Here is a 14,369-nt window from a genome sequence, read left to right as displayed (position 1 = left end):
GCCACCATAGACTGCTGAGGAGGAATGGATGGATGTTGGAAGATACACACTGTGATGGGTGGGGACACCAGAAGGTCAGCAAAAAAAATTGCCAAGGTGAGAAGAAATACCATTGGAAGGTTATACCCCAAGGTGGGTAGATATACCGATGGATGGGCACACCCCAAGGTGGGCAGATATACCGATGGATGGGCACACCCCAAGGTGGGCAGATATACCGATGGATGGGCACACCCAGAGGTGGGCAGATATACCGATGGATGGGCACACCCCAAGGTGGGCAGATATACCGATGGATGGGTACACCCCAAGGTGGGCAGATATACCGATGGATGGGTACACCCCAAGGTGGGCAGATATACCGATGGATGGGTACACCCCAAGGTGGGCAGATATACCGATGGATGGGCACACCCCAAGGTGGGCAGATATACCGATGGATGGGCATACCCCAAGGTGGGCAGATATACCGATGGATGGGCATACCCCAAGGTGGGCAGATATACCGATGGATGGGCACGCCCCAAGGTGGGCAGATATACCGATGGATGGGCACGCCCCAAGGTGGGCAGATATACCGATGGATGGGCACGCCCCAAGGTGGGCAGATATACCGATGGATGGGTACGCCCCAAGGTGGGCAGATATACCGATGGATGGGTACGCCCCAAGGTGGGCAGATATACCGATGGATGGGTACGCCCCAAGGTGGGCAGATATACCGATGGATGGGTACGCCCCAAGGTGGGCAGATATACCGATGGATGGGTACGCCCCAAGGTGGGCAGATATACCGATGGATGGGTACGCCCCAAGGTGGGCAGATATACCGATGGATGGGTACGCCCCAAGGTGGGCAGATATACCGATGGATGGGCACGCCCCAAGGTGGGCAGATATACCGATGGATTGGCACGCCCCAAGGTGGGCAGATATACCGATGGATGGGCACGCCCCAAGGTGGGCAGATATACCGATGGATGGGCACGCCCCAAGGTGGGCAGATATACCGATGGATGAGCACATCCGAAGGTGGGCAGATATACCGATGGATGAGCACATCCGAAGGTGGGCAGATATACCGATGGATGAGCACATCCGAAGGTGGGCAGATATACCGATGGATGGGCACACACCAAGGTGGGCAGATATACCGATGGATGGGCATATCCCAAGGTGGGTAGATATACCGATGGATGAGCACATCCGAAGGTGGGCAGATATACCGATGGATGGGCACACACCAAGGTGGGCAGATATACCGATGGATGGGCATATCCCAAGGTGGGTAGATATACCGATGGATGGGCATACCCCAAGGTGGGTAGATATACCGATGGATGAGCACATCCGAAGATGGGCAGATATACCGATGGATGGGCACACACCAAGGTGGGCAGATATACCGATGGATGGGCATACCCCAAGGTGGGCAGATATACCGATGGATGGGCACACACCAAGGTGGGCAGATATACCGATGGATGGGCACACACCAAGGTGGGCAGATATACCGATGGATGGGCACACACCAAGGTGGGTAGATATACCGATGGATGGGCACACCCCAAGGTGGGTAGATATACCGATGGATGGGCACATCCCAAGGTGGGCAGATATACCGATGGATGGGCACACCCCAAGGTGGGTAGATATACCGATGGATGGGCACACCCCAAGGTGGGCAGATATACCGATGGATGGGCACACCCCAAGGTGGGCAGATATACCGATGGATGGGCACACCCCAAGGTGGGCAGATATACCGATGGATGGGCACACCCCAAGGTGGGCAGATATACCGATGGATGGGCACACCCCAAGGTGGGCAGATATACCGATGGATGGGCACGTCCCAAGGTGGGCAGATATACCGATGGATGGGCACACCCCAAGGTGGGCAGATATACCGATGGATGGGCATATCCGAAGGTGGGCAGATATACCGATGGATGGGCATATCCGAAGGTGGGCAGATACACTCCAGTGTAAGTGGAAACAGAACAGTAACTACAGAGTGCTGGAGACATCGAGGTATAAGAAGCCAACACATGACTGGATCCATCAGACAGTTATGACTGAAATACCAGTTTTCTCCTGGGTGGGGCGCTGCTCTTATAGCTTTACACTTTATACACAAAGATCAGTAATGACACAAGCGTTATTAACATGATAATTTATTGCAGCGGTAAAACATTGCCTTGTCGGAGTTCTTCCTAAAATGAAGGAACGTCATACTCAGGTAGTACATATTACATATCTAGAGCTCACCATGCTGAGGATTTCACGCAGGGGCCCACGTCTAGGATGAAATCAGTAAGAGCCTGGCTACAAGGGGAACTCTTCTAGTATATATAGTTCTGGTGGAACAGTAGGTGTGGTAGCTCTCGGTGGTGTTCCTCAGTCTAGGGCAGATCTCAGATCTGCTGCTGCCACCCCTAGAGGACCCAATGACTGGCTGGGCCCTCTAACATCTACAGGAGTAGAGCATATCTGAGATTTTACCCCAGTTCTTGCAATTGGCACGATATATACTGGATGCTTCCTATCAGACACCAGAATCCTGCACCCAACACCAAGTGTCTGGTGGGTTCCTATACTACTGAATTCCATCAGACATTATAAAGTGCTAATGGGGGAGGGGATGGAAAGAGAGGATAGATGGGCATGGAAGATGAGTGTGGAGGAGACATGGAAGCAACATGCTAGGCCATCATTTCAGCCTGCGGAGCCCCCCAGAGGTGTTCAGGGTTATAACAGCCCCGGCACCAAGATTGTCAGTCATTCTCTGGAAAACAAAATACTGTAAACCAGATAAAGCCCCATCTACAGATAAAACCCTTGGCTTAGTCCATGGTGTCATTGTGACCTTTGCATGGAGAACACGGAGCCCTCAAAATCTGGCTCAGTATTAGTGTGGAGAACAGGTCCCTCAGAATCTTGTGTTGGTGTTATTGTGGAGAACAGGGGCCCTCAGAATCTTGTGTTTGTGTTATTGTGGAGAACAGGGGCCCTCAGAATCTTGTGTTGGTGTTATTGTGAACGGGGCCCTCAGAATCTTGTGTTGGTGTTATTGTGAACGGGGCCCTCAGAATCTTGTGTTGGTGTTATTGTGAACGGGGCCCTCAGAATCTTGTGTTGGTGTTATTGTGAACGGGGGCCCTCAGAATCTTGTGTTGGTGTTATTGTGAACGGGGGCCCTCAGACTCTTGTGCTGGCTCAGTATTAGTGTGGAGAACAGGGGAACTCAGAATCTTGTGCTGGCTCAGTTTTATTGTGGAGAACAGGGACCCCCAGAAACTGGTGTTGGTGTTATTGTGGAGAGCAGGGGCCCTTGGAATCTTTTGTTTGTGGTATTGTGGAGAACAGGGACCCCCAGAAACTTGTGCTGGCTCAATATTATTGTGGAGAACAGGGACCCTTGGAATCTTGTGTTTGTGTTCTTGTGGAGAACAGGGGCCCTTGGAATCTTGTGCTGGCTCAATATTATTGTGGAGAAGAGGGGGGCCTCTGAATCTCATGTCATCTCCATATTATTGGTCCATTAGTCAGAGTTTATCTTCTTGGGACTGTAAGCATTGAGGGATGAACATCACAGATATCAAACCACAGCTCGTTGATGGGGAGTCGTGGGAGCAATGTATTATGGGGAACGTCCGGGTTCTCTTTGCTTCTGGCCAACCTCCACACATAGGTGTCCTTGATAAAGAACACGGTCTGGTGGGAGAAGGAGAAGTACACGGCATCCAGGTCACTCAGGGGGTGGTCTCCAGGGATCCATGAAGGGAAGACATCAATGATGGCCTTGGGGTAGCCAGGGACAACCTTGTGATTGGCCAAACTGAACGCAGTCACCTGTAGGTGAGACAGAGAACAAGGTCAAACCTTACACTTTTGAGACACCATTGTCCAGAATATGTTCTGATAGGGCATCGTGGTGGAAATAAAGAACATAGACTTGGAGCAGCTACTGGACTGTGAAGTACACACATGGTGCCATGAGCAGCCAGAGGGAGGCCTTGTATGTTTCATCAGTGGACACCCTTACTATCATAGAAAATGCTGTATGAGGATACATCTGTGGAGGCATTGCAGCCTCCCTTGAGACACCTTGGGGTGCCAATAATTACTTCAGAGTCAAATGGCAAATATTTTACCCTAATCCTCAATTTAACTTCTGACGCCTCTGACCCTCTCTCACTCCTGACCCTCAGCTGATCCTCGGACTTTCCACAACTGATGGTCAGCCTCACCCAAACCCTGCAGAACTAAATGCCAAGTAATTTACCCTAATTCTCACTTCAACCTCTGACTCCTACCCTTGCTCCCAAATTAAGCTGTGACCCTCAACCTTACTCCTGCCCGCAACCTTGCCCATTGCCCACATAGCTGATCCTCAACTTAATCGCTGACCCTCAATTTCATTCCTGACCCTCAATATCACAACTGACCATCATACACCACTTTGACCCTCAATCTTACTCCTTACCATAAACAACTCCACTTTCTGGTCCTCAATATTACTCCTGGCCATCAACCCAACCTCTGGCCCTGAATATCACTCCAGACCATCAACCCTACCTCTGACCCTCAATCTCTCTCCTGACCCTCAATCCCACTCCTGATTATCAACCCCACCTCTGACCCTCAATCTCATTCCTGAACCTCAATATCACTCCTGATCAATCTCACTCTTGACCATAAACAACCCCAGCTCTGGTCCTCAATATCACTCCTGGCCATCAACCCCACCTCGGACCCTCAGTCTCTCTCCTGAGCCTCAACATAATTCCTGGCTGGCAAACCCACCTCTGACCCTCAATCCCACTCCTGACCATCAACATCTCCACCTCTGACCCTCAATCCCAATTCTGATTTTCAACCCCACCTCTGACCCTAAATCTCACTCCTGATTATCAACCCCACCTCTGACCCTCAGTCTCAATTCTGATTATCAACTCCACCTCTGAACTTCAACCCACTCCTGACCATCAACAACCCCATCTCTGACCCTCAATCTCTCTCCTGACCCTCAATCCTACTCTTGATTATTAACCCCACCTCTGACCCTCAATCCTACTCTTGATTATTAACCCCACCTCTGACCCTCAGCTCACTCCTGATCATAAAAAACCCCACTTCTGGTCCTTAATATCACTCCTGGCCATCAACCCCACCTCCAACCCTCAGTATCTCTCCTGTGCCTCAACATAATTCCTGGCCATCAAACCCACCTCTGACCCTCAATCCAACTCATGACCATCAACAACCCCACCTCTGACCCTCAATCCCATTCCTGACCATTAACAATCCCACCGCTGACCCTCAATCTATCTCCTGATCCTCAATCCTACTCCTGATTATCAACTCCACCTTTGAACCTTAATCTCATTCCTGATTATCGACCCCACCGCTGACCCTCAACCTCACTCCTAATCATAAACAACCCCACTTCTGGTTGTCAATATCACTCCTGGCCATCAACCCCACCTCTGACCCTCAGTCTCTCTCCTGACCCTGAATATCACTCCTGGCCATCAACCCCACCTCTGACCCTCAGTCTCTCGCCTGACCCTGAATATCACTCCTGGCCATCAACCCCACCTCTGACCCTCAGTCTCTCGCCTGACCCTGAATATCACTCCTGGCCATCAACCCCACCTCTGACCCTCAGTCTCTCTCCTGACCCTGAATATCACTCCTGGCCATCAACCCCACCTCTGACCCTCAGTCTCTCTCCTGACCCTGAATATCACTCCTGGCCATCAACCCCACCTCTGACCCTCAGTTCTCTCTCCTGACCCTCAATATCACTCCTGGTCATCAACCCCACCTCTGACCCTCAGTCTCTCTCCTGACCCTCAATATCACTGCTGGCCATCAACCCCACCTCTGACCCTCCATCCCACTCCTGACCATCAACCCCACCTCTGACCCTCAATCCAACTTCTGACCATCAACAACCCCACCTCTGGTCCTCATGCAGAGGTAGGACTAGCGAGCACCGTCAGGTAGACCACCCCCATATTGTGGTTTATAGACATACTGTATTTACTTCACATATAGAACTCATGTAACCTTTCTGTGTATGCAGAACCTGTCTGCCCCAATGATCTAATAAAATGATTTGACATGTATTTTAATTCCTGTATTTTTCTGGCTGTCATGTTGATCTATTTATGGGTTACAGTTAGTGTTCAGCAATGGGTCAGGGTCGTGGTTAGAGCTGGGGGGTGGTCATGGCAGGGTGATGGTTAGAGCTGTAGAGTGGTCATGATGGGGTTAGGACTATAGTGTAAGGGTCATGGGTAGAGCTATAGGGTGGTCATGATGGAGTTAGGACTACATTGTAAGGGTCAGAGTCATGGTTAGAGCTGTAGGGTGGTCATGTCAGGGTTAGGGCTATAGTGTAATTATCAGGGTGATGGTTAGAGCTGTAGGGTGGTCATGTTAGAGCTAGGGCTGTAGTGAGAGGGTCAGGGTCATGGTTGGAGCTATAGGGTGGTCATGTTAGAGCTAGGGCTGTAGTGAGAGGGTCAGGGTGATGGTTGGAGCTATAGGGTGGTCATGTTAGAGCTAGGGCTGTAGTGAGAGGGTCAGGGTCATGGTTAAAGCTATAGGGTGGTCATGTCAGGGTTAGAGGTCTAGTGTAGGGGTTAGGGTCATGGTTAGAGCTGTAGGGTGGTCATGATGGGGTTAGAGCCATAGTTATGGTCAGGGTCATGGTTAAAGCTGTAGGGTGGTCATGTCAGGATTAGAGGTATGGTGTAGGGGTTAGGGTCATGGTTAGAGCTGTAGGGTGGTCATGATGGGGTTAGAGCTATAGTTATGGTCAGGGTCATGGTTAAAGCTGTAGGGTGGTCATGTCAGGATTAGAGGTATGGTGTAGGGGTTAGGGTCATGGTTAGAGCTGTAGGGTGGTCATGATGGGGTTAGAGCTATAGTTATGGTCAGGGTCATGGTTAAAGCTGTAGGGTGGTCATGTCAGGATTAGAGGTATGGTGTAGGGGTTAGGGTCATGGTTAGAGCTGTAGGGTGGTCATGATGGGGTTAGAGCTATAGTTATGGTCAGGGTCATGGTTAAAGCTGTAGGGTGGTCATGTCAGGATTAGAGGTATGATGTAGGGGTTAGGGTCATGGTTAGAGCTGTAGGGTGGTCATGATGGGGTTAGAGCTATAGTTATGGTCAGGGTCATGGTTAAAGCTGTAGGGTGGTCATGTCAGGATTAGAGGTATGGTGTAGGGGTTAAGGTCATGGTTAGAGCTGTAGGGTGGTCATGATGGGGTTAGGACTACAGTGTAAGGGTCAGAGTCATGGTTAGAGCTGTAAGATGGTCATGATGGGGTTAGGACTATAGTGTAAGGGTCAGGGTCATAGAGCTGTAGGTTGGTCATGTCAGGGTTATAGGTATAATGTAAGTGTTAGGGTAATGGTTAGAGCTGTAGAGTGGTCAAGAAGGGGTTAGGGCTGTAGTGAGAGGGTCAGGGTGATGGTTAGAGCTGTAGGGTGGTCATGATGGGGTTAGGACTATAGTGTAAGGGTCATGATAATGGGTAGAGCTGTAGGGTGGTCATGATGGGGTTAGGACTGTAGTGAGAGGGTCAGGGTGATGGTTAGAGCTGTAGGGTGGTCATGATGGGGTTAGGACTGTAGTGAGAGGGTCAGGGTCATGGGTAGAGCTGTAGGGTGGTCATGATGGGGTTAGGACTGTAGTGAGAGGGTAAGGATAATGGGTAGAGCTGTAGAGTGGTCATGATGGGGTTAGGACTGTAGTGAGAGGGTAAGGATAATGGGTATAGCTGTAGAGTGGTCATGATGGGGTTAGGACTGTAGTGAGAGGGTAAGGATAATGGGTATAGCTGTAGAGTGGTCATGATGGGGTTAGGACTGTAGTGAGAGGGTAAGGATAATGGGTAGAGCTGTAGGGTGGTCATGATGGGGTTAGGACTGTAGTGAGAGGGTCAGGGTCATGGGTAGAGCTGTAGGGTGGCCATGATGAGGTTAGGGCTGTAGTGAGAGGGTAAGGATAATGGGTAGAGCTGTAGAGTGGTCATGATGGGGTTAGGACTGTAGTGAGAGGGTCAGGGTCATGGGTAGAGCTGTAGGGTGGTCATGATGGGGTTAGGACTGTAGTGAGAGGGTAAGGATAATGGGTATAGCTGTAGGGTGGCCATGATGGGGTTAGGAATGTAGTGAGAGGGTAAGGATAATGGGTAGAGCTGTAGGGTGGTCATGATAGGGTTAGGACTGTAGTGAGAGGGTAAGAATAATGGGTAGAGCTGTAGGGTGGCCATGATGGGGTTAGGACTGTAGTGAGAGGGTCAAGGTTAGATACAGGCTTTGATTTATATCAGGCTTTAGCATTACATTTAGTGAAGATGACTCCTAGAACAGCCTAGGGCCTTATAAATTATATGATTGTGAACTTGCTGAGGAGCCGTGAGAAAGCAGTAAGTGCCATGGCTGTAGGGATAGGATTAGCACTGTAGAGCCAAGCATAAGCACAGGGTAGGGGCTATGGGGTCAGGGAGAAAGTTTGTAAGGTTAGGGCATTAGAGTCAGTTTTAGGCTCTATCGTTATGGCATTGGTAAGGCTCTAAACTTTTGGTAAGAGTTGAGGTAAACAAAAGGTCAGAGATAGAGCAGTAGGGTTGAGGCTTTAGTGCCAAGATTAAAGCTGTAGAGTTATTGTTAGGCTTATGGTTAAGGCTGTAAAGCTATTGTACAGTTAGGGCTGCTGGGCAATGGTTAGGCATGTAGGGTCAAATTTGATGTTGTAGAGTTATGGTTAGGACTGTAAGGTCAGGGTTAGAGCTGTAGGGATATAGTGTTCTGGTTAGGGCTGTTGGGTTGGAAAGTCAGTGTTAGGTTTGTTGAGTTAGGATCAGGGCTGTAGGGTTATGAGGGCTGTAGGGTTATGGTTAATGCTGTCAGGTCAGGATTAGGGCTTTAGGGTCAGGGTTATGATTGTTGGGTCAGAGTTATGGCTTTAGGGTTATGGTTAGGTCTGTAAGGCCATGGTTTGGACTGTAGCGTTATGGTTAGGGCTGTAGGGTCAGGGTTAGACCTGTAGCATTGGAGTTGGGGCTGTAGGGTTATGGTTAGGTCTGTAAGGTCAGGATTAGGGCTGTAGGGTTATAGTTGGAGCTGGAGGGTTATGATTAGAGATGTAGGGTTATCGTTAGGGTTGTATGGTCAGGGTTAGGGCTTTTGGGTCAGGGTTAGCGCTGTAAAGTCATGTTGGGGCTGTAAAGTTATATTTAGAGCTGTTGGGTTAAGGTTAGGGTTGTAAGGTCAGCATTATGGCTCTAGGGTTAGGACTGTAAAATTAGGGTTAGGGTTCTAATGACAGGGTTTGGGCTGTAGGGTCAGGATTAGAGTTCTTGGGTTGAATTAAGTAGCATTAGGTCTGTTGGGATTCGGCTAGGGTTGTATGTACAGGGTTATGGTTAGGGCTGTAAATTTATTGTTAGGGCCTGTAGTGGCTTGGATTGCAGGGTTGGGTTAGAGCTGTGGGGTTAAAATAAGGGCTATAGCATTAGGGCTGTTGGGTTATGGTCAGGGTTGTGGCTGTTAGGTCATGGTTAGGCCTGTAGTGTCATGGCTTGGATTGCAGGGTTGGATTATGGTCAGAATTGTAGGTCAGGGTTGTGGCTGTTAGGTCAGGGTTGTGGGTCAGGGTTGTGGCTGTTAGGTCAGGATTGTGGGTCAGGGTTGTGGCTGTTAGGTCAGGATTGTGGGTCAGGGTTGTGGCTGTTAGGTCAGGATTGTGGGTCAGGGTTGTGGCTGTTAGGTCAGGGTTGTGGGTCAGGGTTGTGGCCGTTAGGTCATGGTTAGGCGTCTAGTGTCATGGCTTGGATTGCAGGGTTGGGTTATGGTCAGGATTACAGCTGTTAGGTCAGGGTTGTGGGTCAGATTTGTGGCTGTTAGGTCAGGGTTGTGGGTCAGGGTTGTGGCTGTTAGGTCAGGATTGTGGGTCAGGGTTGTGGCTGTTAGGTCAGGATTGTAGGTCAGGGTTGTGGCTGTTAGGTCATGGTTAGGCCTGTAGTGTCATGGCTTGGATTGCAGGGTTGGATTATGGTCAGGATTGTAGGTCAGGGTCGTGGCCGTTAGGTCATGGTTAGGCGTCTAGTGTCATGGCTTGGATTGCAGGGTTGGGTTATGGTCAGGATTACGGCTGTTAGGTCAGGGTTGTGGGTCAGATTTGTGGCTGTTAGGTCAGGGTTGTGGGTCAGATTTGTGGCTGTTAGGTCAGGGTTGTGGGTCAGATTTGTGGCTGTTAGGTCAGGGTTGTGGGTCAGGGTTGTGGCTGTTAGGTCAGGATTGTGGGTCAGGTTGTGGTTAGGCCTGTAGTGTCATGGCTTGGATTGCAGGGTTGGGTTATGGTCAGGATTACGGCTGTTAGGTCAGGGTTGTGGGTCAGGTTGTGGCTGTTAGGTCAGGATTGTGGGTCAGATTTGTGGCTGTTAGGTCAGGATTGTGGGTCAGGATTACGGCTGTTAGGTCAGGATTGTGGGTCAGGTTGTGGCTGTTAGGTCAGGGTTGTGGGTCAGGTTGTGGCTGTTAGGTCAGGATTGTGGGTCAGGTTGTGGCTGTTAGGTCAGGGTTGTGGGTCAGATTTGTGGCTGTTAGGTCAGGATTGTGGGTCAGATTGTGGTTGCAGAGTTATGTTTACAGCTGGGAGATATTGATAAAGTTAGGGCTGTTGGGTCAAGGTTAAGGCTGTAGGGTTATCGTTAGCACTGCTTGGTTGTGGTTAGGGATTTGAGGTCAGGCTTAGGGCTGTTGGGTCAAGGTTAAGGCTGTAGGGTTATCGTTAGGACTGCTTGGTTGTGGTTAGGGATTTGAGGTCAGGCTTAGGGCTGTTGGGTCAAAGGTATGGTTTTAGGAAGAGGTATAGACACACACCATCACAAGTTGAACTGTCTCACCAACTATGTAGACTCAGAGTTGGGTATAGGTTTTGGATTAGGAAGTCTGGCTTTGTGGTCCAGCTCAGTGAAGCCTAGTCCTTATGAAGAAGTTTGAAGTTTATTCAGTTTGTGTTCTTGAATTGACTAAGGGGGGGTGGTAAAGGAAAGGGATGAAAGGCATTATGGTGGGGTCATTAGGCTTTCAGTATGTTTGGAGAGTTTACTCACATTTCTACCTCGGAAAAAATAGACATTTTTATCCCTGCGGTCATAAAATGCTGTGTCAATGGGGCCAGTGATGCCAGGGAAGCCTTCGGAGATGAGTTGGGGGTAAGTTATTCCCTCGGGGTCCTGTACATAAGCCCGGTCATTCTCGTTGTCATAGCGCCAGTACTGAGTACCTGAAGAAGAGAATATGATCGGAGAAAATGAAAACCAGTAAATGTACAATCAAAATCAGTGAGAACTTGTCATCTACAAAGGAGCTGAACATGCAGTGTTACACTAATTAGGGCTGTATGGTTATGGTTGCAGGGTCCAGGTTAGGGGCTGTTGGGTTGTGATTATGGCTGTAGGATTGGGGCTAGGTCTATTGGGTCCAGGTTAGGGGCTGTTGGGTTATAGGTATGGTTTCAGGGTCCAGGTTAGGGCTGCATGGCTATGGCTATGGTTGCAGGGTCCGGGTTAGGGCTGTATGGCTATGGTTATGGTTGCAGGGTCCGGGTTAGGGCTGTATGGTTATGGTTGCAGGGTCCGGGTTAGGGCTGTATGGTTGCAGGGTCCGGGTTAGGGCTGTATGGCTATGGTTATGGTTGCAGGGTCAGGGTTAGGGCTGTATGGCTATGGTTGCAGGGTCAGGGTTAGGGCTGTATGGTTATGGTTATGGTTGCAGGGTCCGGGTTAGGGCTGTATGGCTATGGTTGCAGGGTCCGGGTTAGGGCTGTATGGCTATGGTTGCAGGCTCCGGGTTGGGGCTGTATGGTTATGGTTGCAGGGTCCGGGTTAGGGCTGTATGGTTATGGTTGCAGGGTCCGGGTTAGGGCTGTATGGTTATGGTTGCCGGGTCCGGGCTGTATGGTTATGGTTGCAGGCTCCGGGTTAGGGCTGTATGGTTATGGTTGCAGGCTTCGGGTTAGGGCTGTATGGCTATGGTTGCAGGGTCCGGGTTAGGGCTGTATGGCTATGGTTGCAGGGTCCGGGTTAGGGCTGTATGGTTATGGTTGCAGGCTCCGGGTTAGGGCTGTATGGCTATGGTTGCAGGGTCCGGGTTAGGGCTGTATGGCTATGGTTGCAGGGTCCGGGTTAGGGCTGTATGGTTATGGTTCCAGGGTCCGGGTTGCAGGGTCAGGGCTGGGCTGTAGGGTTAGGTAGAGCATTACGGTTAAGTTCCAGTCAACCTTTGCCTTTAGCATCAAAACCCATCTTTGAATTTCCAGGCCTAAGCACTTGGTGATGCCACTACAAGAAGCCTCCACCATCCCTGAGATGGAAAGTGCATCAGGAGAAGTGGGAACACCCCAAGGTCGGTGGGAACACACAAAGCTCCAAGATTGGTGGATACCAGAGTCAGATGTAGAAGTCTCAGCGTGAAGTCACCAAGAGATCCTGGAAACCAGTGGAGACTTTCTAGACTCCATCTTTAACCGAAAATCTGCATTAAGAGTAAAATCCTCCTACCTTTAAAAAAGAGTGTCAGATCCTTTTCCCGGGTCCAGATATGAATGAAGGCATCAATGTCAGCAGAGGGGATCCCTTTCCAGCCGTTGGCCAGTTTCCGGGGGTCTCTGTACCGCGTCCGGTTACTGCGATTTTCATACATCCAATACCAGCCTTTCCTGAAGAAAAATGTCTGGAAAACCCAACTACCCGGAGTGCCGCGGTCCTGGTGCACCCAATCAAACACCGTGCTGAACCGACCAGAGCAGCGACCTGTGTGAAAAAACAAAATCACACACGTGATCACATGACACGTAAACCATAAAGCACAAATATGGAGAGTGTGATCTGCTGAGATCCATAAACCTGCAGACTGTGGTGAAGAAGATCAGGTGGGATCTGTATATCTGCAGACTATGGTGAAGAAGATCAGGTGGGATCTGTATATCTGCAGACTATGGTGAAGGTGATCTGCTGAGATCCATAAACCTGCAGACTGTGGTGAAGAAGATCAGGTGGGATCTATATATCTGCAGACTATGGTGAAGGTGATCTGCTGAGATCCATAAACCTGCAGACTGTGGTGAAGAAGATCAGGTGGGATCTGTATATCTGCAGACTATGGTGAAGAAGATCTGCTGAGATCCATAAACCTGCAGACTGTGGTGAAGAAGATCTGGTAGTATCTATAAACCTGCAGACTATGGTGAAGGTGATCTGCTGAGATCCATAAACCTGCAGACTGTGGTTAAGATGACCTGGTGGGATCTGTATATCTGCAGACTATGGTGAAGATGACCTGGTGGGATCTGTATATCTGCAGACTATGGTGAAGATGATCTGGTGGGATCTACATATCTTCAGACCATGGTGAAGGTGATCTGGCAGGATTTGTAACTATTTAGACTGTGTTGAAGGTATTCTAATGGCATCTGTAAATCTCTGGACTATGATGATGATCTGGTGGGATCTATATGTATGAAGACTATGATGATGATCTGGTGAAATCTTTAGGTCTTCAGACTATGATGGAGATCTGGTGGCATCTGTGAATCTATGGACTATGATGAAGATGATCTGGTGGGATCTATATGTATGCAGACGATGATGATGATCTGGTGGGATCTTTAGGTCTTCAGACTGTGATGCAGGTGAACTGGTGGGAGCTGAGGGCCTGAAGAATATGGTGAAGGTGATCTGATGAGATCTTTTAACCTACAGGTTAGTGTGGAGCTGATCTAAAGGAATCTGTAGATCTGCTGGCTGTGGTGGTTGTGTTCTGGTAGGATCTCTGCAGACTATGGTGACGATCTGGTGGGATCAATAAGTCTGCAAACTATGTGGAAGGTGATCTGTAAGTCGGCAGATTGTGGTAAATATGGTCTGGTGGAATCTGTATATCTGCAAAGTATGATGGCTATGATCTGGTGGGATATGTAAGACTGAAGACTATGATGACTATGATCTGGTGGGATCTGTAAGTCTGCAGACTGAGGAAGGTGATCTGGTGGGATCTGTAAGTCTGCAGACTATGGTGAAGGTGATCTGGTGGGATCTGTAAGTCTGCAGACTATGGTGAAGATGATCTGGTGGGATCTGTAAGCCTGCAAACTGCTGAAGGTGATCTGGTGGGATCTGTAAGTCTGAAGACTCTGGTGAAGGTGATCTGGTGGGATCTGTAAGTCTGAAGACTCTGCTGAAGGTGATCTGGTGGGATCTGTAAGTCTGCAGACTCTGCTGAAGGTGATCTGGTGGGATCTGTAAGTCTGAAGACTCTGGTGAAGGTTATCTGGTGGGAT

At 49.5% G+C, this 14,369-nt stretch overlaps 1 protein-coding gene across 1 annotated transcript in view; it reads right to left on the bottom strand.

Annotated features, from left to right (window-relative positions):
* Positions 1–2,161: 2,161 nt before the first annotated feature.
* Positions 2,162–14,369, bottom strand: part of LOC149431250 (matrix metalloproteinase-21-like) — a 61,152-nt gene continuing 48,944 nt past the window's right edge. Inside the window, exons 7-9 of the mRNA XM_089665755.1 lie at positions 12,592–12,843; positions 11,143–11,315; positions 2,162–3,855 (exon numbers count right to left, since the gene is read on the bottom strand). Of these exons, the coding sequence (XP_089521881.1) occupies positions 3,556–3,855; positions 11,143–11,315; positions 12,592–12,843 (725 nt within the window). The 3' untranslated portion in view covers positions 2,162–3,555. The remainder of the gene's footprint in view (positions 3,856–11,142; positions 11,316–12,591; positions 12,844–14,369) is intronic.

Source organism: Staurois parvus, unplaced genomic scaffold (assembly GCF_062004578.1).
Source record: "Staurois parvus isolate SC_StPar_1 unplaced genomic scaffold, SC_StPar_1.0 ptg002327l, whole genome shotgun sequence".
NCBI classification, from domain to species: domain Eukaryota; kingdom Metazoa; phylum Chordata; class Amphibia; order Anura; family Ranidae; genus Staurois; species Staurois parvus.
This window is presented reverse-complemented; position numbering and strand designations above follow the sequence as displayed.